The 26,835-nt window shown below is 39.3% G+C and overlaps 4 protein-coding genes across 9 annotated transcripts in view; 2 read left to right on the forward strand and 2 right to left on the reverse strand.

Moving 5' to 3' along the window:
• The window catches only part of LOC106747849 (high affinity copper uptake protein 1), a 14,269-nt gene extending 943 nt beyond the window's left edge, over positions 1-13,326 (forward strand). The window contains exons 2-5 of one of the 2 annotated variants that reach the window (XM_014625791.1): positions 7,568-7,822; positions 7,889-8,121; positions 8,944-8,973; positions 10,894-13,326. In XM_014625791.1, coding sequence (XP_014481277.1) covers positions 7,568-7,822; positions 7,889-8,121; positions 8,944-8,973; positions 10,894-11,095 — 720 coding nt within the window. In that variant the 3' untranslated portion in view covers positions 11,096-13,326. The remainder of the gene's footprint in view (positions 1-7,567; positions 7,823-7,888; positions 8,122-8,943; positions 8,974-10,893) is intronic. The other variant, XM_014625799.1, reaches the window with a different exon arrangement.
• Positions 13,327-13,415: 89 nt separating this feature from the next.
• Positions 13,416-16,340, reverse strand: LOC106747857 (ras-related protein Rab-9A-like). 4 transcript variants are annotated; one of them, XR_001374696.1, is made up of 6 exons: positions 16,248-16,340; positions 14,925-16,146; positions 14,323-14,579; positions 14,087-14,242; positions 13,911-13,979; positions 13,416-13,814 (listed from the first exon to the last, which is right to left on the reverse strand). XR_001374696.1 is itself a non-coding variant. In XM_014625817.1 (4 exons), the coding sequence occupies exons 2-4, from the start codon at positions 15,345-15,347 to the stop codon at positions 14,221-14,223; spliced, it is 702 nt and encodes a 233-aa protein (XP_014481303.1). In that variant the 5' UTR covers positions 15,348-16,146; positions 16,248-16,340; the 3' UTR covers positions 13,416-14,220. The 4 variants fall into 4 exon arrangements, 1 of the variants encoding a protein (XP_014481303.1); XR_001374695.1 differs by having other exon boundaries at positions 13,416-13,979; XR_001374693.1 differs by having other exon boundaries at positions 13,911-14,242.
• A 231-nt stretch (positions 16,341-16,571) lies between these two features.
• LOC106747826 (ribonuclease 3) lies at positions 16,572-24,306 on the forward strand. Its single transcript, XM_014625757.1, has 11 exons — positions 16,572-16,662; positions 16,906-18,006; positions 18,577-18,820; positions 18,894-19,100; positions 19,197-19,554; positions 19,639-20,056; positions 20,541-21,492; positions 22,533-22,742; positions 22,836-23,158; positions 23,822-23,967; positions 24,093-24,306. Exons 2-11 carry the CDS (start codon positions 17,093-17,095, stop codon positions 24,278-24,280), a joined length of 3,960 nt encoding a protein of 1,319 aa, XP_014481243.1. The 5' UTR covers positions 16,572-16,662; positions 16,906-17,092; the 3' UTR covers positions 24,281-24,306.
• LOC106747841 (probable tRNA pseudouridine synthase 2) lies at positions 24,291-26,556 on the reverse strand. 2 transcript variants are annotated; one of them, XM_014625769.1, is made up of 4 exons: positions 26,189-26,556; positions 25,645-26,053; positions 25,426-25,562; positions 24,291-25,349 (listed from the first exon to the last, which is right to left on the reverse strand). In XM_014625769.1, exons 1-4 carry the CDS (start codon positions 26,349-26,351, stop codon positions 25,087-25,089), a joined length of 972 nt encoding a protein of 323 aa, XP_014481255.1. In that variant the 5' UTR covers positions 26,352-26,556; the 3' UTR covers positions 24,291-25,086. The 2 variants fall into 2 exon arrangements, with proteins under 2 accessions (XP_014481255.1, XP_014481266.1); XM_014625780.1 differs by having other exon boundaries at positions 25,065-25,349; positions 25,645-26,095; positions 26,189-26,280.
• Between the last annotated feature and the right edge of the window lie 279 nt (positions 26,557-26,835).

Consider the following 26,835-nt stretch of genomic DNA (forward strand, 5'->3'; position numbering starts at 1 on the left):
CCCCCCCCTCTTCTCTCTCTCTCTCTCTCTCTATCTGTCTATCTATTTATCTATCTACGTCATGGTTAGAGCCATTGTTTAGGAGACGACACGAAGCATCTTCGATTACTCAATCGTGCCTGCCGATTGAAGCAGACATTTTTCGTGAATGTATCATAACTCTTCGCGAGTATTTCCCCGTTGCGGATTTCTTCCTTCTATTCTTATCCTTCGCAGGATAATATCGCTTCGCCGAGCGCGACATATGTTACGATGGCAACGGAGATAAGTACGACGTATAGAGAGAGAGTGAATGTACACGTTCCAATTTCTCCAAGTTATATTTCGACTGAAACCCGAGCGAAAGAACGAAACGAACCGTGTTCCCCCTTTACGTCGCCGATGTGGAAGCCGATACTTATCGATAATCGCGCTTGTGCAACGCAATCGTAACGGATATTTACGCCCCTTCTCCACCACCCCAGCGGTGACGCGCTAATTAATAGTGATTTACCGTCATTGATCCAATTGGAACCAATATTGTCAACCCTCGACGGAGAATTTGCATTATTTGACGAAGGCGGTGATATGGGTGCGAGAACGTGCGATCGACAGACTCTCTCTCGGCACGAACGTGTGCCGTATTGTGTAATTAGTCGCGTTAATATCTTGGCTGTCGTTCTCTCGCGCGATCACGAATTTACTTCACGAAGTTCGAGCGAAGTTCGAATTTCACGTGTCGAATTTCGCGTGTCGAAGTGAAAATTCTCGTTGAGCAAAATCGAGTTGATTCGCTGAAATAAAAATTTAGCTCCAGTTTCCAAGAGTGAAGGAATCCCTATTTCGAATGGCGCGCAAAAATTTCTGCCAACCTAATTTTGTAATACAATCCTCTGTAACGTGTACTTAGAGATTTTCTTTGGATCGAGTAAAATTTCTGTAATTGAAACAAATTTGTCTTTTGGAGTGGGGCAAACAAACGAATGTTTGATTCAACGAACAGGATTGTTTGGTTTTTTAAGCAATATCTTTACGTCAAATAATATATTTCTTTTATATTTTCATTCAAACATTACAATGATTGTCACAAACAATAAATTACTTGAAAGAAGTAACGTTATATCAGAAAAATATCAAAGACTTTTTGCTCCAGTGGAACAATATTTAATATATAATGAAATAAATTTTTTTCTATTGAAAACCGAATATTATTTCCTCTAAATAATACTGTTTTGTCTATCAAGCAACATGATTATTCTAATGAAATAAGACATGACATTAAAATATAATATTTATATTAAATAAACATATCCAATTCAAACAAACGCGTTCGCTAAATCCGAAGAAACCTTCTTCTCTGCGTAGTAATATTAATCGAAAATACGTAGCACTTGTAAACATAAATGCGTGTAACGAATTTGAATTTATTTACGCGTGTTACTTCTAAAATTAAATTTTTTAAATAATGTACTGAGGAAATAAACTATAACCCAAAAGTCTAGATAGTTAGAATTCCACGTGCAGCATTTGAAAACCAAATTGTCAGTATAATAGATAGATAATATTAAAAAAACACAGATAGGGCAAAATATTCGCTGTAATGAGTCCTGATAACTGTGGGCGAATGTCTGCACGGTACCATAAGAGAGCCGTGTCATATGCTAAGCGAACAATGGTACAAGATATTCCACGTCCTCCCCCCCCCTCCCCCGCTTCCTTTCACCCGCGAGTCAGTTCTCCGATCTAATTCGATCTTTTCACAAAATATGTCGTGCAGCTGTCACTTTGGAGTTACAAAGTTTGAAAGTGGGGGATTCCTCGCGAAAATATTCAAGCTTCGGAATTGTAAATAAATCCGCGAAATCTTATTTACCGTCTAATGTACACCTCACGTTTTAATAAAATTGTTATTTGGGACCCTTAGTTGTAAAAAGCATTTCGCTTCAAAATAAGATTTTCTCGAATTTCAGAATAGATTGAGAAGCCGCGTGAAAGTGAACTTCCTGATGGGAGGTTTTCATTCCTAAAATTATTTATCCGTTCGTAAAAAATCTCGTGAGTGAAAACTACGAACTTGTCCGTGTTTGAAGGTCTGAGTTCGCTGCAGCGCGAGATTCCACCGCAAATGGCATATCCACGCGATGCAACGACCTCCGACACTTTCAGATTACGTTCGCGCTTGGTTGGTCTGCTTCGCGCGAATTTATTTGCGCTGCGAATAAGAGTTATTGCTCCGAACGATCGATAATCGGGATCTTACCTCGCTTCCAAGAATGTTATTAATACGAGACTTCCCATTAGGAACTCGCGGTATTTCGATATTAGATTCCTGCGGAATCCCGGCAAATTGTCGATCACGCGTGGACGTGATGGCGTATTTTTGCCGGATATTCGCGGGAAAGTACATTCCCGAAATTGCACCTAGTGAATCTAAAGAAATATCCCTTTCGTTCGCGCGGATCTATCCTTTATCAAATCGCTGAAACGTACGTCACTTATCTCTGCTGCTTTTTTTTCTAGCGCTTCCTGTTTTTTTCAAGGTGTTCCTCTTTATCGCGGCTTTCAATCGGTTACGTGGTTTCCGCGACGAGGTCTGCTAAAAGCCAGCTAATGATGAGTCGCTTTTATCAGTACCACAATGTTGACTAACGCGCTAATATGTCCCTCTTAATTGGGTCTCCGAGTTTCATAGCGTAAATATCTAAGCGTCCCATGGAAGTGAAAGTTGAGGGATATTCTATGTACTTCTGTAATGCGTTGCACAACCTGTCGTCGTCACCTGTACGAGATAACAGCCGGGAAAAATGAATGATACGAACGTACTCATGGCGATAGTGTTTAATTCTCGCGTTCAATTCGCGTGTTCCATCGGAACAATGGCGTTTACTCAAGACGAGTAATACACAAAAGCTACGTGCACGCTTGATCGAAACGCGCTGGTTTTTAAAAGCGCTCCTCAAGGTATCTTTATCTGCAGTGTTTACATATTTTAACGTTTAAATGAGTAATGCGAAATGTTTTGTTTTGAAAATCTTAACTGATAAAGAATAGACGCTTACGAAAGATTACAAGGTGTTACAAATAGACTGTTTTTGAATGATTACGGGTCGTTTCTCATTCCGAAGAAGTAAACTGAATTCTTCACGAAACGTCGGAAACAAATCTATGAAGGACGCGGCCTTGACTCGAAGCCCGAGAAAATTTTCTTATATATAATTATATATAGAATATGTCCATATATAAATATAAATATAAATAATATAACTGTATCACCACTTCATACATAATTATATATTTTTTTATACGGACATATACGACATCTCATATATAATTATATCTAATTATATATGGGAAATTTTTTTTATATGGAAGCTAAATTAAGTATTACAGGATATTATATATACTACGGTGTTAGATCCCTTGTACGGCAGAATTTTGCAACATTTCATTATCAATTTTAATTTGATTTCAATCTTTTATCGCTGCGTTGTATCATCGTGTATATTTATATCGTCGGATTGTTTGTAAATACACAGTATTGCGGTAATTCTTTCAAATAATCGCGCAAGCGTTCAATCGATCGATTGATAAGGTGCCAATACGCGGAGATAGTTCACGGGCGTGCCTTATCAGTACCGTTACAGCCCTGAAATGTTACTCGTTGCATCGCGACTTATCTCATATATATATATATCGTGATTCGTCGTATTCTCGCGCATAGCCGTTTTTCCCGCTCGCAATTTTCACACTTACGGCCGCTCGGTTTCCTCAAATCTTTTTATTAACTCGTGCGGGCAATTGTTCAAACAAACAGGTAAGATGCGTTATCTAGATGACGCATAAATGCGCACGCGATATGCGGTGATAACAGTTTTGCGAAAACATAATCTCGAGTAAACAGTCGGTGTACGTTTCACCATATTCTGCTATATTCTAAGCCTGCTTTCTCTTTAGACACTTACGAGTTGTAAGCGTAATTCAATATTTATTGTTCATGTACATGATAAGAAAGATAAAGTAACGCTTACTGGGTGCGCTCAAAGCGAACGTAGCCTAAATGTGTGCGTGCGTGCAAAGGTTTAGTGATTAAAAAAATTAAAAGAGAAAGACCAAGGTCAGTATGCAGATTGGAGTGCGAAGTAAATAAAGTATACCCGCCCGATATGTATGTATAAATTTTTTTTTCAATTATTTTTAATCTGTATAAAACAAAGTAACGTAAAGTCGAAATGGTTAGCAAAATGTGAACTATATATTGCATTCTTGTGTAACAGAATAGAGAGCTGTTGACGTTGCGCCTGAGGTAGACATTATGCGAAATAACAGTATCATAAGTAATTAAGTATATGCGTTGTATATAATATATTAAAGAAAAAGAAGAAAATATTTCACGGAAAATAATTAAATTCCAACGGATTTGAATCGACAAATATTCTTTGAGAACAACTGGTGTTACTTCTCCATCCGCTTTCCTATATTTTATTCAAAATTTATTGTGCCAAGGTATCTCATCGTAATTCGTTAATTACACTGTAATAATATGTCTGTGATAATAATTATCGGAGCATAAATATAAACATAAATATTTTAAATAACTTTCTATCCATCACATTCATACTTTCACATAATATTTGCGAATGAATATAATACGCCGCAAGGTATCGCTAACAACTGTTTAAAAATGTTATGTAATATTATCAACTTAACAAAAATATAATCACACAATAATAAAATTCAAATCAAATTCGAAGCAGTAATCTGGAAAATATTAGTTACTTGTTGATCTTTTTTACAACTAATCATTATCATTATCACAGCACTGCCAGTTCCTAAAGTCACCTTTTGTCACTTTTTCTTGAGTTACTAAAAAATCCATTACTCGAAAATGGGATATTATAGTAATTTTTTTTTAACTGCCGTTAAATTTGTAAAATATAGACGTTCTATGTATATTTTCTATGTATATTTCTCAATAAAACTGCTCCAAAAGAGCACTTATATCGTTCATACTCTTGGTTTTTCCTTGTTATAAACTTTCAAACTGTACTTCGAAAAAAGCTATATGTTAAACTATCCAAAGAAAACCTGGGAGTGTTAGAATAAGTGTTACTTTTTTGCTTAAATGCTTTTAATTACTCTCAGAATTTGACAAAAATGTTACTTGGTTACTATTTTGATGTCTGAGAGGGCACTTTTTGTCACCTTTTCTGCCAAGAAGCAAACACTATTTCACTTTTTTGTTCCGGTGACTGGACGGAGCAGCGCTGTTAACATAATTTAAAATTAATATTTTCTGCTTTTAAAAATTACGATTCAATCGTATCCGAGAGAAGAATCTTTCTAATATATAAATATTTTATCTCCCCGTCGTTTCGTTTCTCAATTCAAATATCTCATTCAAACGATCTGGTGTGATAGGTGAGTCAACATTTTTTTTGAAATGTGAAAAAGTTAACCGGATAAAAGCTTTGAATAAAAGCTACCGGAACGCAACTGTACAATCGACTGTTCTCATTCGTTCAGGTTCCTATTAGAATGGAATGTCGATATGCTGGAGCTGTAACGCTTGAGCTCGTTTCTTCCCGTTTCAAAATCCGTTCGCTGCTCGCCAAACGAACTGCTAGAGCGGCACGAAAGCCTATCAAAATACAAACTGATTCTCCTCGATGCCAAATCTTTCATTGAGAGAAGCGTCTAAATTCTTCTAAAATATTCTACTGTGATACCAGAAAATTTATACGAATACTGAATAAATTAATCTTGAAATTCAATTTCTTACTTATATAATTTGTTTTTAAGTATACAACTGTTTTACTGTTTGTACAATTTAAGAAAGTGGGTAAAAAATTTATGGACGTGCAGTGTGCTCGTAAGAACAAACGAGAAATATATACGGTTAATATTCGGATCTCGACTTTCAGGAAACATTACGCGGATTTGTTATTTATCTGCACGCGACATATTGTAAATATAGCTGTATCGCGCTAAAATTTTTATTATCTCTCGATAAGGTACTGCACTGTCGGTACAGGTACCCAACTGTCGCTTATACTAAGATTATTACAGTTGCATAAGGCGGTGAAGAAGATTAGCGAAATGTTCTCGATGCAATTCTTATTGATTAATGAACAGGATACTCGTGCAACAGGTGCTTAGCGTGTAGTAATACCACGTATCCAACTATCATTGAATTGTTTTATTTCTATTATTGCCTTCACATTATAATAATTTTATATTGAATATAATATTCAAATGACGGAAATATATTATCACTTCTTTGCGGTTCCGTGCAGTATTATCAATTTATCTCGATTCAAAACTTTCCAGAATATCTGGTTTTACAACTTCCACTAATTCTTCATCTTATCACGGCCAATCGCTTAGAATATGTGTATATTGATAAGATTTTCTGAGAATAAAAAGTAGTTTAAACAACATGATAATGTCGTCCGGTAAGACAGTTAGTATTCTTGTAAGATTTGAGTATTTCAATAACTCGACCGAAATACACGCCGAAATTTGTTAAATGTAAACATATAATTACGTAATAATAATTGTACATTAAGAACAGTAATATTTTGCTATTATTAACCCCGTTTATTTAATTTCTTAAAAAACTGTAATCGTTCCTCTTGAATATTTTTCGGAAACGAAACTAAAAGAAGTAAAACGAAAGTGAAGATGTGAATATAACACCGGCACGTCAACGTAAGTTGCGTAATACGTAGCCGCATATTTAATACATAATGAGGATATCGCAGCGTCTAGAGATGTAACATCAGTGAGAAGCATGATGACATAATACGCGTCTGCGTGTCACTGTCTTCATTGCAGTTTTTAAGTTGAAAAGTTTGTTCGCTCTGGTTAAATTTTTAGAAAAATTAAAGAATCTCTCATTCTCTTGCGCATTCTCTAGCGTCATATATATATATATATATATATATATATATATATATATATATATATATATATATATCGATTCTTCACTCGTTAAGGAAAAATACGTATTTCTCGAAAATCGTTTTTACATTATATTACATTACGGGACGCTTTGATACAGTCTCGGGAATTTTTAGCGAATTCTCGATCATGAGCTTCTACTACATTCGAGTAGTTCTCGCGATCGCGAGGAGAAACAGGTTCTCACTCATGTATATCGTTTCCTGTCATACCAAAGCTGCGGATGAAATCGAATTCTCTCAGTAAGGATAAATATTAGGGGGACCGGAAAGTAATGTCGCTTTCTTAAGTTAAATTCACACGACTACATTTTTAACAAGTTTTTATTTCTAATCAACAATATATTCACCTTCGTTATCAACAACCTTTTGCCATCTAGTATACAAATTTTCAATGCCGGAGCGGTAAAAATCAATCAAATCAAATATCGACATGCGCAGAAACGACATTACTTTCCGGTCCCCCTAATAGATCCCGATAAAATTGGATATCTAATCGTTCTCAGATCTAATCATTGTCAATCAGAACTTGCACAATGATGATATGTATGGGGAGTTTGTGATGACGAAATTCGGTAGTTCGCTGCGTGAACTTACGAAAACGCTAAACGATTCCGTTAATTTTTCAGATGAACGTTTCGCAAGGTGTTCACGCGCACATGGCTCACAACGTGGACCATGGAAGCACGAATCACGGAAGCATGGATCACGGGAGTATGAACCATGGTAGTATGGATCACGGCGCAATGAACCACGGAGACATGGACCATGGGAGTATGAACCATGCAAATATGGACCACGGGAGTCATGGCAGTATGCATCAGGTGGCCTCTTCGATGAACAATGCATGCGGCGACTCGAGCATGCATGGACATGGTATGTCGGTACGTATGATCAGGACGTCGAATACTCGGTACTGTTAACACATTCGTTTCTATTCGCGCATCCAGATGACTTTCCACACCGGTTTCTGTGAGTCGGTGCTGTTCAGCAACTGGAAGATCACGTCGGTCGGCGGCCTCGTGGGCTCGATGATCGGTATCATAATCTTAGCAGCTCTCTACGAAGGCCTCAAGTATTATCGAGAGTATCTGTTGTGGAAAGAGTACAACTCTCTGCAGTACAGGAGTGTCACGGTGCCTAACGAGAAGAACGCGGTGGCCGAGGATAATCGAGTTGTCCAGTGAGTTTCGCTCTTGACGACGGATGATTCATCCGGCAAAGAACGTTGCTTTTCGCGGTTTCCGCTCGCATGAGAATGTTCTCGCGCGAAGGTGTTACTTTTTATGAGATTACTCGAGCAGCACAAAAACACGGGCTTTATATTGGGCCTACGTCGATTGCCCAATGCTCAGATGTTGGTTAGACGTTCCGAAATAACAATGGATCAAGAAAGACAGAAAGAGAGAGAGAGAGAGAGAGAGATGTTGGCGGCGTCACACTGGTTTACCGACGGCCAACGGTTGGTCAGATGTTGGATTTTGCATTTAGCCGACATTATACCAACAAATGAAAAATAAATTACTGTGTGATTACAGAATACTGTTTGCAGCAAAATTATGTTGAATTGTGTTGAAAGAAATGAAATGAAATAAACTAATGTTAGATTATCTTTTTCGGATAACAAAAATCTGCTATTTCATTTTTTGCATCTTTTAATCTCCTGCAAGTGTCTCTCTGTAGTTTCGATGACTTCAATGACTACGTTTACAACAGCAACATTAATCTGGTTTAGTAACAACCATAGTTAAAGAGCTTTTGTATTTAATTTGAGTATTTTTTAAATCTAAAAAAATATATCAATCGGATGCAAGAGTTCATTAACTACGATTGAAATGGATTGAACGTTGTATAAACAAAGTCAAAATATCCTGCTTGTGTATAGAATTATCGTTAATCGTCCTTTAAAACTGAAAGCAACGCTTCTATTGCGGAATCACCGAAATACGTATAATCGATACATGTGGGTAGATCATAAATCTAATCGTTAAATTACTTTTTTTAGTATGGTTGGGGAAGTAATCCATAAGCAACCGTAAGTAACAAGAACCTCATGAAGCATTGATATCCTCTTTTCGAATTGGGCTTTCTCTGCTAACGCTTCAATTGATTAACCCAGTAAACACCGAGCATTATTTACATTACATTCATGTTATAATTTCTCACTCATCACTGTAAATGCAATATGACACATGTGTTACATTGAATTTACATTATTGAGCGAGAAATTATAATAGTGATGCAAGTGATGCTTGGTATTTATTGGGTAAGAAAGGGAGGAAGAAAGAGTTTGGTCATTGATGGATGTTAGACGCACGATAATTTTAATTTCTAAATCTCTTAGCGAGAGAAAAAGAGGATAAAATTGTCCAACAATATGCCGACTTATAGACATTTTTAGAAATCTCTAACTGAGGCAACACCCCAGTAAACACCAGTAAACTATCAGTAACGTAACATCAATATAATAATTACTCACTTAATAATATAACCGTTACATAACACACGTATTATAATGTATTTATATTGTTAAATTGGGAAATCATAACATTGATGTTATGTTACTATTAGTTGGTGTTTACTAAGACTTATAATAAAAATTTCTACAAATTCTGGGGAGATATTTAGAGGATATTAATTAGTATAAATATTAATTGTAAGTTGAGAGAATCGATTCAACATGGAAAGATGATTATTATACGGTAGCATATGCATGTTGAATGTCTGGAAAAAGAGTTCGGCGTATGCATAATGTCCATATTTCATTAATGATTGGTGATTGCGTTTTCGCCAACGATTGTTTCTTGATCAATCAGAAAGGAAATACTGGCGATTTGATTGATCAAGAGACAATCGTAGACGTAAATGCAGATGTAATCGCCAATCGATAGTGTGATACGAGCTTTACACTGACTACGTTTACACAACAACGCTATTCCTGTTTCGAAACAATCGTTGTTGAGCTCTTGCATCCGATTAGTATATTCTTTTAGATAAATATACTCTAATTAAATGCAAGAGCTCATTAACTATGGTTGTTATTATAAACAGAATTTAACGTTACCGTATAATGACTTAATTTTATCTTCTTATTAAGGTTTAGAAGTGATCGCACGTCCAATATCCAGCGTTAGCCAAATCTCTTTCTTTCTCTCTTTCTTTCTTTCTTTCTTTCTTTCTTTCTTATTGGTTGTTTTGATCTTACTGGTTGTTTATCTTCAGAGTTTAATTTTTTTGCTTCGATTATTAATCCAAATAGCCAAACTTACAAAAGCAGATTTTGCACAGCGTCTGCTGCAGACTCTGTAAGCAGTTTGCTGGCAGAAATACAACAGGATCTGATGACAGAGTATGATAACAGACTAACGGTAGAAACCGAATAGGATCTGTCATTCCAATGTATTTAAATGGAACATATTGCAGATCGTGCTCGTTTCTGCAGCCAATTTGTTATCAGATTCTGTCAGCAGGCTCTGTCGACAGAACAGTAGCAGATTGCGATACAGATGATCGATGGCTCCTGTTCGATCTGTTGTCAGACTGCTAACAAATTACTAACTGGAAATTGGCAAAAATATATCTTGTAAATAGCAGTAATCATAACAACGTTCGTGAACGTTGTCAAAGGATTTTTATATCATTAATGTTTGCATGTGTCACGCATGTTACATGCAATATACTATTATACGCCAACTATCTTCAGTATAAAACTTTACTCTATGTATTAGATTCCTTTGATTTATATCATTCGTGTAATAATTTTAATATTAATTTTAAAACTGCATGTGAAGATACTCTGCTTCTTGCTTTGGTATCAATTATTTGATATCAATATATTATTATACAAAGTTACAGTTTATTGGGAACAGCGCGCAAAAATGTACAAAGTGAATTCCGTAATCTCTTCCACTTAAAGTCGGACGCAGTAAAAAAATAATTATATTGTTCTGTGCAGGCCGACCATGCTGTCATGGATGCATTCGTTTCAAACACTTTTGCACCTCGTGCAGATGGTCCTGTCTTACTTCTTGATGTTGATCTTCATGACGTACAACGTTTGGCTGTGCTGCGCCGTGGTGTTGGGTGCCGCCATCGGCTACTTCCTATTCGGATGGAAAAAGTCCGTAATCGTGGACGTTACTGAACACTGCCATTAGCATTTAGTAAATTACTCCAACCGGGTATTTCGTGTCAACTGCAATCGTCCAAGATTGCAACGCGTTCTCGCGTTCCGCGTACGAAGTGAGAATGTTTAAAGAATTGGCCTTTTTAAAATTCACGGCACTCTACAGCACGTAGCGACAAAAGAAAAGCAAGAAATATTCCTAGATTAAGTTTAAGACTTACTGTTCATTGTCTCGAGCAGTGCTGCGAAATGGGTAATTCAAGCCTTCACCATTTGACAAACAACGGTACACCTACCACACACATGATAAATCCGTGTAGTTAAACGAGATTCGCGCGGCTTTGGAAAATGAAGTGAGCTGAGTCGACCGGGCGGTATATATATGTATATATGTATACACATACATATATATATATATATATATATGTCTAAGGATTACACAGATATTGTTATGCATATGATAGTGCCGTCACTTGTCAAGTAGTGGAGGCTCGAATTACCCACGATTTCGCGGTACTGGTCTTGAGAAAGACTTTCGGTACCTTAATTTTAGTTATCAAACATTCTCGAATATTTTTATCGCGCGAAACTCTATACGTAAGCAGATGAGTTTCTGTCGAAAATAATTATATCTCGCTGTTATTATGAAGGTATAACACGAGGTAACTTCGCAAAGTCTCAGCTTCCACCCATACTTGAATCTATACAACTGTAGTATGTCTGAACTTGTAAATATTGTTAAGATATCATGTAAGAAATGTGTCGTCGAATGGGTGCACACACTTTTCCCAATTTTATATCATTTTTATTGTTCATTATATAACTTTATTCTATTTTTTAAGGACGCTCACATTTATCAGTAATTTCTTAATGCTTGGGAAAAAGTGTGCCACATTGTATCTTAAACAAACCCATGTAAAAACATATTATTATAATATACTGTTACAAGTTAAAGTATTATTATTACATGTTGTCGTGTAAATGATTGTTACGTGTAAAATATCGCGAAATATAGCTTTACCAAAACATCAGAAAACGGTAAAGAAATTCAACAGATCGAGAAAGTATTACAATTGCGATTCAGATAATTTCCTCTTTAGACCCTTGCCTCATTTTCGTAATTATCGACAGATCTCTTATTGATATTTGTACGTTATGCTTGCTCGACGAACAGTGAGCAGAAGAGTTCCTTAAGAAAGACGGATAACCGTGGCAAAAATCGATTTATATAGGAATACAGACGTCTTTTAAACAAGCATAGTGTAAGTTTATTTTTCCTTGCAAAATCGCGATCCCCGGAATTATAAAATCTTAAGGCATACACACATATTATATAGGTCATACGAGAAATAGGTATAGGTACATTTGGTCGCAGAAGGGTTGCGACACTCGTCTCTTCGATGAGAATCGATTGAATCGCAAGAACGACCAATTTCCCAAAACTCGCCGAAGCAAAAGGCGTCACAATCTTTTCGCAAACGAATATACGCTAAGTATATGTAAAAATAATAAATAACGATCGGCACACATCTCTTCTTTTTCTTTGTCACACAAATAAGACACGTATATACTGTGTGCATCAGTATTTAAAAAATAATTCATAGAGATCTCGCGTATAGACTTATTCGTAAGAGTGATGCCAACGTTGCGGTAGTTACGAGGTGAATTCGCCACCTTGATATGATTAGTCTTACAGCACTTAACATCCTTAACCAACACGTTATCGCTCTATCGTTCCACTATAAATTTATATGCTCCACATGTAGCTATATAAAAAGCACCAGCATGCACGTTTCATACACGATTAATCCGAGTCTTGCCGTCGCGACATTAACTTCCGCTTCATTGCAACGGCATTGTATGTACGGTTTTGCTTGTCATATACAAAGCGTTCCTCCAGAAATCTGGTGTATTTTTTTTTCCGGGCGATACACCGCGACTGTAGGAACGCGCCGTACACCAACGGTAATCATACAAAAAGCTCTCACTGCCGGTAACGTTATTAATTTTGTAGGAAAAATCGTTAGACATCGACTGCGGAATATTCCAAGAGCAGGAAAGCGTATTTCATACTTTGTACAAGCATCAAATTCATATATAAATACCGAGTATATATACGTGAGCGAGATTTTTTCGTCTAAATAAGTCGTGTCGCTTCACTGCTCTCAGACGCTATGCCGCGATAATAAGGCAAATTTAGATTACAAAGCTAGAATTACAAATTTATGTCTATCTCTTATGTAGTAAAGCAATTCACGATTATTATTATTATTATTATTATTATTATTATTATTATTATCCTATCACAAGCCGATGTTGTGTGAAACAATACTTAAAATACTGTCGTCCGAGAGCTGCACAAAGCGTGAATAGGACGTTCAATCTGACTTTACATCTTAGAGCTGTATTCTGGAAATATTCACCGCGATACGTTATTTGTCTCATACACGACCTCTGTGGCGTTCGTACTCGAGTACTTCGATATAAGATTCATTGAGGATAAAGCTGAGCCACGCAGCAAGGTACACTCATTCTTCTCTAATGATTTCTCTACAAACATAGTCCGTACGATCTTTCAAGTCTCAGCCGGTCTCTTGAATGGTAAAATTGAATTATTATCCACTTTTATACAACCGACGCAATTCCAGCGTGAACAAACATGTTCACCGTACACAACGTAGAGAGAAAGAGAGAGAGAGAGAGAATTTTGTAGACAGGCAAGAGATTCTCTTCAAATTACTTTGTTAGACCTAGAAAAGAAAGTATGCCTATTGTGAGAAGTTGCCTCAAGTGCAGTTGGTAAGAATGGCTAAGTCGGAAAACTGAGGAACAAATGTTATATTTACCTACTCGAAACTTTTTACGCAAGCCCGCTCAAACTCTCTATGGACTATAAATCACTTTTACGTATCTTTCTGTAATTGTGCAAAGAAATGATGCGTAGGCCAAACAAAGAAAAAATAATCTCTTACGCTTATATTGCATATAGAGTATCCTTATAGTTCCTAATTAGAATAAACACCTATGGGCTCAATGTGCGGTGTGACTTGTGCTTCTTCCAAACATAAAGAAACTTTAAACGACCGTTTCCACCAGCGTTGCTTCGCACACGTAAAGTTCGCATATCGTGCTTATCCTCTTACCGCTCGATTGCAATTATCTGGTCACGAAGGTGGATCTTGAGAAGAATTTATATCATGCATTACCTCCGTCGGAACATAAAAGGAAAAATTGTCAGAATTACAAGCTGCGACCTACTCAGCACCCGACACGGGCATGCAGCAGCTCGAACGATGCGGGGATTGCTGCTTAGAGAGATCGACGGTATCTTCCACCAAAGGCCGCTCTAATCTAGCTTCCAGTCGCGCCCATGCGGCGACAGCTGCCCCGAATGCTGCCTCAACATTAGTGGCGTCTTTCGCCGATGTCTCGACTAATGGAGGACCGCCGTTCTCCAAGCACCAGGCTTGTGCATCTTCCGTGGAAACCTGCTTCTCCGACTCGGGGACGTCCACCTATATGGAAATCATATCATACTGTTATATACACAATATTATGTTTACATATAAAATATTATTACATCATAAGTATATACTGTATTATTAGTAAGACGCTGTTACACACACAAACACACAGATACACCAATTTTTTATCTATTGGGCTGCATTCTAAAATCTTATTTGATAGGTAGAGTAACATTTAATTAACCAATCGGGAGAGAAAGAGTAGAGATTTCTTTATCACGATTGAATAATTAATGCTATTCTACTCATCAAGTAGGATCTTGGAATGCAGCCTTGAATGATTAAAATATTGGTTTTTTAGCAAATTAGCATTAAGATACCGAGTAGCTCACAAACCTTATTGCCTATAACGATAAAAGGAAATGTGGAAGCTTCTCGAACATCCGCATACTTAAGAAACTCGGATCTCCACAGTGTCAAATTTTTAAAACTCGTCCGATCATCTACCGCATAGGTGAGCAAACAGATGTCTGAGCCTCTGTAGAATGGGGTTCTGAGAGTTTTGAATCTCTCCTGTCCAGCAGTGTCCCATATTTGTAACGTGTAAGCTTCGCCATTGATTTCAATATCTTTATTCAGGAATTCCACACCTATAGTATGAAAGCTGTGCTCATCGAAGTGATTCGACACAAATCTGTTCATGAGGCAGGACTTGCCGACACCGCCGTCCCCGAGAATCACCACTTTCAGCAGAGTGGTCCTCTGCGAGTTTCGGTTTTGCAGATTACTACCTTTAGGTGTACCCATTGCTGCGGACATTTTTTTTGTTTTTCAAACTTCCTTTTTTCCTCGCGATAAACAATCTCGTATAACACACACAATCTGCACGTTGTGAAACGGAGTCTCAGAGCTTGGTAGGTACTCTTGACATGTAAGTAAATATTTGTTTTCGTTAAGGCCTGATTATGAAATTCATAGCCTCTTTGTTGATCAGCTGACTTGCAGCAGGGGGACCTTGTACTTCAGTTTCGCTGATTCGACCGAACGTGGAGAAACAACGACGGTGCGTCACCGTTCATTATCCAGGAAGGCTGTCTCTCTTCCTCCCTCTTCCTCCCTCGCTTGGTATTAAAGCACCGGTACGTAAAGAATTCCTGACGCCTTTACTTCCCCTCGATTCCGCTGCATAACCCTACGACACGCTCGGCGAGATTGCTCATCGATCTCGCGGTGGGTCTCGAATCTCGAAGCTGCAACGACGAGGAAGCCTGTTCCCGCGATATCCGCTCGCCCGTCCACCTTTTTCTCCTGGATTTTAATTCAATTATCGAACTCAAAGTCCGGTACGCGCGTGAGACGTTTTTTGTGATCGCGGCACTCTCACGAAGCGGCGGCGAATGAAGACGATGCGGTACGTTTGTCAGCATGGACCGCGCTCGCGCGTTTCCAACGACCTTTCGTCGACCGGCGAATCAAGCTGTATCAACGTCGGCTTTGATCTCCCGCTGCTTTACTTCATCTACGACCGACCCGTTCGACGGCGTTTGACACATTGCAGACGACAAAAGGAACGCCCATGTTGGGGCCGAGCAAAAGCGGCCCTCGCGAACATGGCTACCTGCGATTATAAATAATATCAGCCGCCGTTCGCGGATCATGGATTTAGGAAAATATATATATGAATATATATATATATATATATATATATATAGAACATACCGCCAATCTTGAGGTAAAGGGAGCGTGTTGAAAGGTAGGGAATATTTTTCGTGATTTTATTCAACCTTTGAATTTGATTCAACTCAACGCAAGTTGAGGTTCTCTCAAATCCGAGACTTCGGACTTGAGAGTTTCTGAACTGAAATCTCCGATTTTACAATAAGATCTTTAGGCCTGAAACAAGTAAAACTGACGTTACCGAGATCACTGTGCAAGAAAATCACCAGAGCCATCTGATCCATCGTAAGGTTAGGTGAGAGCAGGTTAGACTAGGTCAAGCTGCTGCACAAGTTAGGTTTCGCCCAGTGGCACATGAGGAACGTCCTTCGGAAATTAGTGCACAACGAATCGCGTTTGATGGGCCGATGGTCGTATAACCGTTGAGTGAAAATTATCCATAGTTAGACTGCGTTCGGTAATTCCATTGTTGCAAATTAATACCGTTTTCTCTTCTCGATTCGACTTGGTGTTTCTACGAATGTGTTTCAAAACGTGTCAACAGGTCGAATACGTATAACTTAAGTAACAATGAATTATAGTACTGTGAGAAAGCGCATTTCAGAACACATTTAAAGTGACACCGAGTCGGATCGAGTGAAATAAATCGAAAACCCCCGCCGAATGTACCAAGTTACTCGAATCCACTCTGAAATTTCAGGGCGAAGAATCTTTCTCCCGGGAAGCATCCGACCGGGTCACCAGCATAGCTTAACGTGGACAGACGGGGGAGATAACTTCTGTGCGGCCACCAGGAAGTTACCGATAAAACAAGGCTCGACGTGTATTGAGTCGTGCAGCACTGTTCGATAAAAATCGCTTTCTGAGAGAACAGAGGTCACACGGAGATGGCGAATCCTTCATCGATGAACACGGGCGAAGGGTACTATTGGAATTCCGAGGCGACTCAGCAGAACATGGGGTACTTCCCGGTGCCGAACTATCCACCGCCCAATTACAATCCACCCTCGAACTACGGTTCCTCTTGCCCTTACAATGTGCCACCTCCTAATGTGCCCGAAGCTAATCCATCGAATTCAATGTATCACTTGGCACCTCCGCCTGTGTATCACAATAACTCCAGCAATATACACAATATCTCTTACCAGAGTCAAGTGAACCAACAGTGTAGTATGTATCCTAAAGGACCGAACCTTCCGCAACAATCTGTCGGTGGGAACTATAGTATGAATTGGAATACAAGTACCAGGAGTGTGTATAACGAAAGCCAGACTTGTAACGAATGGTCTTTCAATAATTCTACCGCCAATTGGACGACGTATCAAAGTACACCCACTTCGTGGTATGGTGCGAATAAGACGTGTGCCAATAACCAGCTATACGTAAGGCAACAGTATGAACCTCAGCAAGGTATGAAGAAGTCCGAATGGAAGTACGACAGTAAGGAGCATCTGTCAGGTTCCACGAGTAGCAAACGCAGGTCCAGGAGTCCAAGCAGCAGTGGGAGATCGGAAAAGTCATATAGATCACGACATGAGGATCACAAGGACAAATATCAGTATGACAAAAGAAGATCCAGTTCAAAGGAATATAAATATGAAGGCAGGGATTTTGAGAGGAGATCTTCGTATAAAAGGCACGACAGTCATGCATCTCGTTCGGAGGCACCGTACACAAGCAGTAAATACAGGAAGAGGTCGAGATCACAGGAATCTCAATCAGGGAACAGGGAGTCTTATGCGAGCAATTCTACTAAACGAAAATGTCCCACCGAGAGGGAGCTACTTTTAGAGAAATATAGGTAATATATATATAGATAATATATATGCATATATATTTATTACTTCAGTTTATGTTCCAAGAAGGGATGGTTTACAATTCTTTTTTTTAACCACACTCATTCATTTATACCTTATACACTGAGGCGTGTTGAAAGATGTATCAGATTAGGCTGAAATTTCGTAAACAGAGGGACTGAAGAATCAAGACCGAGTGATTCGGCTTCATTAGCAAAACAACTCTTCCAACCAATCATTTATCATTAGGTCTGCTCGTTTTTGCTGCACCGCACTGAACTAGTGCAATAAGTTGAAGTGAGAAAACACATACTTGTCTCGCTTCAACTTATTGCACTAGTTCAGCGGTGCAGCGAAAACGAACAGACCTATTATAATTATTTATTATTCATTCGCTTCCTTCATATTTCCGCATCTCAATCTTACTCAAGCCTTAACTCCGTCTCCCATCGAACTTTTCCAAGTTTTCTTACATATCTGGGCCCATCACCTTCTATATCAATCCCTTTATATCTTTATATACCTCGTAGTTGAGAAATCTAGACGATGTTTATATAAAATACATTTTGCGATAGGCGTAATTATTGCGCGACGAGCAAGGACATCGAGCGAAAACTAGGTGAATTGTCGGCGATGGGTTCGGAAGGTATACTTGAAAGCGAAAGGAAAATCTGGACGCGCACAGCCCCGGCAGATCTCTATTACAGCCGAGATGAAAAAGATCCGAAAGTAATGAGAAGTACTTCTAAGCTACTAGAGTTGTGCGCAACGTTCAAGAGACTGTTGATTGATAGAGCAGCCGAGGCAAGATCTAAGCAGGTACGTTCACTCTTACAATTTGTTTTAACGATATGCACATGGAAAGTGAAAAATATTACATTCTACTGCAAAGCCACCGTATAAGCCGCCTCCGAGGAAGACCAGGGCTCGCCTTTGCCGCCATAAATCCGAGGCTTGCAGTAGCTCTTCCGACAGTGACAGTGACAGCAACAGTGACAGTTCTATGGATGAGGATGATAGAACGATGGAGGAATTAATGGCGAAGAAACAGCACCCGCAGAGATTGCACCCCGAAATGTGGTTCAACGATCCCGGAGAGGTAACCATCGAGGATGCATCGAACTGCTTCGCGGAATTCTCTTCCGCTTATCTTAAGAATTTAGAGACATTCCCGTATTTCCCTCCTCGTTTCTAGATGAACGATGGCCCATTGTGTAGATGCAGCGCGAAATCACGTCGGTCCGGTATAAGGCACGGCATTTACGCCGGAGAGGGCGTGATAAACAAGTGCGAGCTAAGTTCGAATAACGCGGACAAATTGCATCACTATAGAATAACGATCAGCCCGCCGACGAATTTTCTCACCAAGACACCGACGATCATCAAGCACGACGAGCACGAGTTTATATTCGAGGGCTTCTCCATGCTCTCTCACTTCCCGCTCGTCAAGTTGCCTACGTGCAAAGTGATCCGCTTCAACATAGAATACACGATTCTCTACATAGAGGAGAAGTTGCCGGAGAACTTCACGATACAGGAGCTCGATTATTTCCGTTAGTGGCCTTCGTTTTACCCGATAAACAATATTTCTCTTCGTTCCACTCGTTCTGCTGTTATAACGTTTCGTATTTCTTCAGAGACGTATCTGTTCAAGGAGATCTTGGAGCTTGTAGATTTCGACCTGCAGGCGGCGCAGGACAAGTCCGGCTGCGGGCAGTTTCACTTCATGCCAAGATTCGTGCGCGATCTCACCGATAACGGTCAAGAGATCTTGTCGATGAACGAGGTTCTTAATTATCTGATCAAGAGCAGCACTCTCCTGATAGATCCAGATGACATGCCTAGATTGGTAGACATGCCGCAGTACAAGTGGCAAGATTTCGCGGACGAGGTGAAGGGAATGGTGGTCACTTATCCTGGCAAAAAGCCGTGCAGCGTTCGTGTCGACCAGCTGGACAGGAGTCAGGTGGACCAACCGCCCGGTATCGTCGCCTATCCTGAGATAGTGCACTTCGGTATTCGACCACCGCAGCTTAGCTACGCAGGAAACGCGGAGTAAGTGTCAACAGGAGGTATATAAGTGTGGTTAAATGTGTGCATATGTGCATGTATTTCGAGTGTTATTACCAATTATGAACTTGACATCGCTGTATTTTCAAAACAAAACAGTCGATAATTCTGAAACTTGCGTATAATATTTACGTATTAGTCTCTAATACCATAGCTGTTTCTCGTCAATCAATCTTATTTTTAGTTTAGAAGATACTAAAAATAGAAATAAAAAATAGCACGTTAATCTCAAGGAACGCATACAAAAAGTGTCAACTTTAGTTGCAAATATTTCAGCTCTTGAACAATCAATCTTCTTCTAATTGCACGAGCAGCTGGATAAGATTTAAATATTCTATATATGTGTGTGTGTGTGTGTGTGTGTGTGTGTGTGTGTAGTGCAAATTTCCTCGAAGTTTGATTGAACTCACGTCGCCTTACAACCTCCATTAACAATTAACGCCGTTAATTCGACGTACTTGTTCTCCAGTTACCAGAAAGCCTGGAGAGACTACGTGAAGTTCCGGCACCTGCTCGCGAACATGTCGAAGCCGTCCTTCGAGGACAAGAGAAAGCTGGAGGCGAAGGAGAATAAACTGCAGGAGTTGCGCACGCAGAGCAAGATGAAGCGCGACGTCACGGTCGACGTCAGCTCCGAGGGGTTCTATCGCACCGGCATTATGTGCGACATCGTGCAGCACGCGATGTTGATCCCGGTGCTGGTGTGTCACCTGCGGTTCCACAAGTCCTTGGACAACCTGGAGCGCACGTTGGGATACGAGTTCAAGAACAGATACTTGCTTCAACTGGCCCTCACGCACCCCAGCTACCGCGAGAACTTCGGCACGAATCCGGATCACGCGCGGAACTCCCTGACGAACTGCGGCATCAGGCAGCCCGAGTACGGCGACCGCAGGATACACTATATGAACACGCGGAAGCGCGGCATCAACACCCTGATCAACATAATGTCGCGTTTCGGCGCGAGAACCGAGACGGAGTCGTCGATAGCGCACAACGAGCGGCTGGAATTCTTGGGCGACGCGGTCGTCGAGTTCCTCACCTCCATCCACTTGTTCCATATGTTCCCGGACCTGGAGGAGGGCGGCTTGGCCACCTACCGGGCGGCGATCGTGCAGAACCAGCACCTCGCCGTGCTGGCGAAGAAGCTGAACCTCGAGGAGTACATGCTGTATGCCCACGGCAGCGATCTCTGCCACGACCTGGAGCTGCGGCACGCCATGGCAAACTGCTTCGAGGCGTTAATGGGCTCCTTGTTCCTGGACGGGGGTATAGAAGTGGCCGACCGGGTCTTCGGTGAGACGCTATTCAAGGACGAAGAGAATCTCTGCCAAGTCTGGGTCAATTACCCGCGGCACCCTCTGCAGGAGCAGGAGCCGATGGGGGACAGACAATGGATCCCCAGCTTCGAGTTGCTGCAGGTACGTCGCTGCTCGTATTCAGGTCTTCAGCCTCGGTATCATCAAGCTCGTTCATTTATCTCAGGCCTGCGGACAGTTTGTACTATTTCAGAGATTCCGCCGATTGCCATCCCCACGTTTCACAGCACGGCTGCTCTCGGAAACGTAAGACTCTCAATCTCAGGGATGGTATTAGCTAAAAGTGGAGTTTTGGTGAACGTTGCCCTGCGCACTATCCACTATTTAAAGAAGTATTATTACTATTATTATTATTATTATTATTATTATTATTATCGATATATATTATAAAATTAATAATATTCTAAACAACATGCGGGGCAACACTCGCCAAATTTTCATATCATTTCTAGTTAATACTATTCCTGAGTTTGAGCGGCTTGCGTCTCCGAGAGGAGCCTAGATATTATAAAACAAGAGAAGTAGGAATAGCAGTCGGCGGGATTCCTGAAATAGTGCAAACTGTCCGTCGGCCTGGTTTGCCTGGTCTCATATTGGCTACGTTTACACTCAGCAACCTAATCGCAGTCTGACCTATACCGTGATCCAAAATAGATCTAGTCAGCAACCGTTTATATCAAAAGAGACCTAAGAATTGATGGGGTCCTATTTAGTCCACGCTAGTCTGGCTTATTTAGTCATCTATCGTGGTCCGTACAAGTCACTTCCGTATACACCACATTATACTCATCGTATGAACTTTTTGAGCTAACTTGAAAAGTCTAACAAGAGAAATTTCCCAACGCGCTGTTCAGTCATCAAGCAGAAATGCATAACCTGACGCTCAGCGAAACAATAGCGAATTCTACCGATTACATAAATAAGTTTTTACGCCGCGTCGCGTATTTATACCGAAAAAGCGGACGCTTCATTTTAGGCCAGATCACTGAAATACGAAGTCTGACCTGATGCCAGGTCAAGTCATCTACCAAGTGTTTACAGCAAACGGCCTGAGTAATTTTGAAAAAAAAAGGTCAAATTGAGGTATAGGTGATGGCCTAAACGCAGGGTGTAAAAATGATAATTGTCTCTAATATTTCCAGAAACTGACCAAATTCGAGGAATCGATCGGAGTCAAATTCACTCATATCCGCCTGCTGGCCAGAGCGTTTACGGATCGCAGCATAGGATTCACCAATTTAACATTAGGCTCGAATCAACGACTGGAGTTTTTGGGGGACACCGTGTTGCAGCTCATCGTCTCGGAATATCTGTACAAATTTTTCCCCGAACATCACGAGGGGCATTTGTCGGTAAAATGGATTATAGGTTGATCTTATAGAGCTTATATGGGTTGACCTTCGAATCATCCTCGCGAGTTTAACGCTTCCTCGTGCCTGTTGCAGTTGTTACGGAGCTCTCTTGTGAACAATAAAACGCAAGCGGTGGTCTGTGACGACTTGGGTATGACGCAGTACGCACTGTACGGGAACCCGAAGGCCGAGCTGAAGACGAAGGACAGGGCGGATCTGTTGGAGGCTTTCCTCGGCGCGCTTTACGTCGACAAGGGTTTAAAGTACTGCCATGTCTTTTGCAACGTGTGCTTCTTTCCCCGTCTGCAAGACTTTATCATGAATCAAGATTGGAACGATCCAAAAAGCAAGTTGCAACAGTGTTGTTTAACTTTGAGAACTATGGACGGCGGTGAGCCGGATATTCCGGTGTACAAGTGAGTATTTAAAGCTTCCTCCTTTCCTCGTTTATCTTGCTTAATGATGTCAGAAGCGAGGAAATGTATGCCCAAATTTCTTGTGGAATACAACGTTAAAACAGACATACGCTCATGAAGTAATACTTGTGGTCGATTGAGCCCGTTTGTAAGATATTCTTAAAACTCCGGCTTATACAATCGACAAATAACTAACGTAGTTTAAAAGTAGGTTATACGTGTAACGCTAATTTTATAACTATTGATGGTTAAAGTAAAAGGGGAGGGGAAGTTTTCGATATGTTTTAGAAATTTGCTCTATCAATCAATAGTCGTTTTATGTGAACGTATGTTTTTATTATTTCAATGTATTTCACATAAAAAATTTTGCTCATTTTTGACGCCATCAATCAAGATGATCGCGGGACCAATGAGCCTGTGACTCGGCAAATTAACGAATGCGTTACGCGTCGTCGCGTAAATATAACATATCACATAATGTGACACATAATGTCAACAATAACATATAACACAGCTGTACGATATTCAACGTTAACGATATTGGCATTAAAAGTTGCAGAATAAGCACACGTAAATTTTAGTAAAAAGGCATTTATATAATCTTTATAAATCCTGACGTTTGATCTCATTCTTGATCTAATTTCTTTCTTTTTTCTTTCTCAGAGTCATCGAATGTAAAGGACCGACCAATACGAGAGTTTATACAGTTGCTGTATATTTTCAAGGAAAACGATTGGCTAAGGCCTCGGGGCATAGTATTCAAGAAGCGGAAATGAACTCCGCCAAAGAAGCTTTAGAAAAATCTCAAGGTATTCAAAATAATTTAATAACAACGTATCGTATACGAGAGCAATAATAATTGTGTGACTTAATTATTGTATATTGATTGTAAATCAAATTCTTTCATCTATCAAGCTTATTTGGCAAATTTCAGACTTGTTTCCGCAATTGGATCACCAGAAACGTGTGATAGCGAAAAGTATGAAGATGCAACAATGGAATAAGCAGAAACCAAAAGGAAGACTCACAAAATTGAATGACAAATCTGACGATTCTGACTCTAGTCAAAGTCGAAGAAGTTGTAGCAAAGAACGTAACGCTTCTAAGAAGCGAGAGACCTAATTGATATTTTAACATTATGCCAAATTGTTACCTTACATCATTTGTTATCTCACATCAATTGACATCAGACAATCGCGTTCGCGATCAGTATCAAATAGGAATTGTGATTTTAAGTTAAATATTATCTTTTTTATATCATTGTGTATACATGCACAGATTTCTGGTTCTTTTTGTTAATAACGTATCCAAGTAGTTGTAACGTCTTGACAGTTTGATGTTCGTATTGATTACATGTAACATAAGAATAATCCTTCTTACGAATACAAAAGGAACTTCAAGATGTCACAGCTGTTCAAATCTCAGATCTTTCTATATAATACATTAGACTGCGTGCTGCTGCTTATCAGACGTACCCTTGATGTACATAACCTGTACATTAGAGCGCATGCGCGAAGTAAAAACACCAAGATTGCGACTATAATGCTAGTACTTGAACAGTTATACATTATAAAATACTTAAAGAAAGATACTTCATAACGGAGATACATCAGATACTAAAGAAAAGATACTTCTTTACGGTTTGTACTTCGATGTTTATACTTTTTCATCACGTACTTCAACGGCATTTTCATTTAAAAGCAGTTTACAAAAGGCATTGTAATATTAACTGCATATTAAATCCAATTAGAAAAGAGAGATGTTTAGTAAAATGATTTCTAATTGGTAAATAAAGCCATCATCTACATACGGGTGACTAAACACCTACGAAAATTCACGCATCCTTCAAATATGAATGACCTGGCACTCAAGTGTGATGTATGTGATTATTTTATACAGTAGTGTATATTTACATCTTTAAGGTAATTTCAGTCAACTATTCGTTCCTCCAATATCGGATTGTTTTGTTTCAATAATTGTTTGTTTTTTCTAAGTATATAATGGCATTGCTCAATGTTATCTAAAATATTTTCCACAGTCCAATGTTTCTTCAATAGAGCCAGATTCAAATCGAACAAGGCGTATCGGAAACATTGTATTTGAGTGCATGTAGCAACACTGTGAAGTTGTATCCCCAAATTATGAATTATAGATTTTAAATACATGTCGTCCTCGTTTATGCTAACGACTTCTGAAAAGATACAAGCATCGTGAAAGGTACAAGCATTAATTGCAAGTTTACATCTCGTACGAATTATGACTCTTACCTAACGTAAATTCAGGAGGTGTGAAGTCTATGCATTTTATGCTATATATCATTGGGATTTTTCTGTCCGTGGGCCTCACTAGACCTCGCGCAGCCAACTCAAATGCAGCTTGACTTTGCATGTCAATCCCACTCAACCTAGCCACATAGAAGAGAACAAATATTAATTGTAAATTTCAGTGTTAAATAATGGTGAGTTATATATGGTAAGGTAACATACTCAAACATTGACTTTTGATGAGAAGCCTGCATGGCAGCACATAATTGATCAATTACTTTGCGCTTTACAAATTTATATACAGCCTTTTCGACAATCCTCCCAGTGTAAAAGTAATTATCTGTTGCTTGTCCCAACATGCCCTTAATTTTGTAACTACTTGGAAGTTGAGCAATACTCAATTGTTGGGCGTTATTGTTGCCATTATTAAGGCCAAATATCATAACCCCTGATATATCTTTGGCCAGGTAATTAGCACATGAGAGTTTAAAGTCCTTCACTTGATACCGTGGCCCTACTACTAATGTATGATCCGCATAACTCGGTCGGACAATTACTTGCATCTTTTCCGTTGTACTACCCTCTATGCTCACATGTTTAATCGGTGGACGTACATGCATATTGTTCAAGTCTGAAAGTCAAGCGCAGTTTTTGAAGAGAGTAGTCTTGCTGGCTTTCCAAAGAAAGTATAACAGAATTATTTCAACTATATTTGGAAGGAGTAGAAAGATTTAAATTAAACAAACTTTCGTGAGATAATGCTTACCTTCACAGAGACGAACAATTATGGTATCTCGTGTATTGAGGTACGTGACTTCCGCAGGTTTATAAACGGCGAATATACCGTTTAACGCTTTCCATGCTAATTTAGCATTGGAAGTAAAACGTGTCGTTTTTGGAATCAGAGAATTCATTCTTGCACCAGACATCTTGACAGAACTATTTCGTCGTTTACTCCCTGGTAAATCTATTACGTATTGTCTTAAATTCGTATTAATAATATTTGATCTAAATAACTCCAGATATCATCTCGTATACATTTAATCACATTTTCTTTCAATTTTATTTCACAATGATGAAATGCTTATTAAAACACAGTTCATGTGGTTAGTTTATTTTCTGCTCTGGTGCAACACTAAGTGTTCTATCTACAATAGGTGTTTTAAGCCTTAAGCTTTAAGAAATTGGCCAATCATAGTTAATGATTCTCTTCACATTCGACTATGATTGGTCAATTTCTTAAGGCTTAAAGCACCTGTTATAGACCAGGACTAACAAACTATAGGTTGGAAACTATAGATTCTGCTTTAGTGCAACAGCTGAGCTTAACTGAGCTCAAGTTTAATGAAATTTAGTGAACTTTGCACTGATTGGTTAAATTTCAATTCAATCTCAATCTCCAATCTGTAGTCT

The sequence above is a fragment of the Dinoponera quadriceps genome, unplaced genomic scaffold (assembly GCF_001313825.1).
Source record: "Dinoponera quadriceps isolate SergipeBrazil2010 unplaced genomic scaffold, ASM131382v1 scaffold163, whole genome shotgun sequence".
Lineage (NCBI taxonomy): Eukaryota > Metazoa > Arthropoda > Insecta > Hymenoptera > Formicidae > Dinoponera > Dinoponera quadriceps.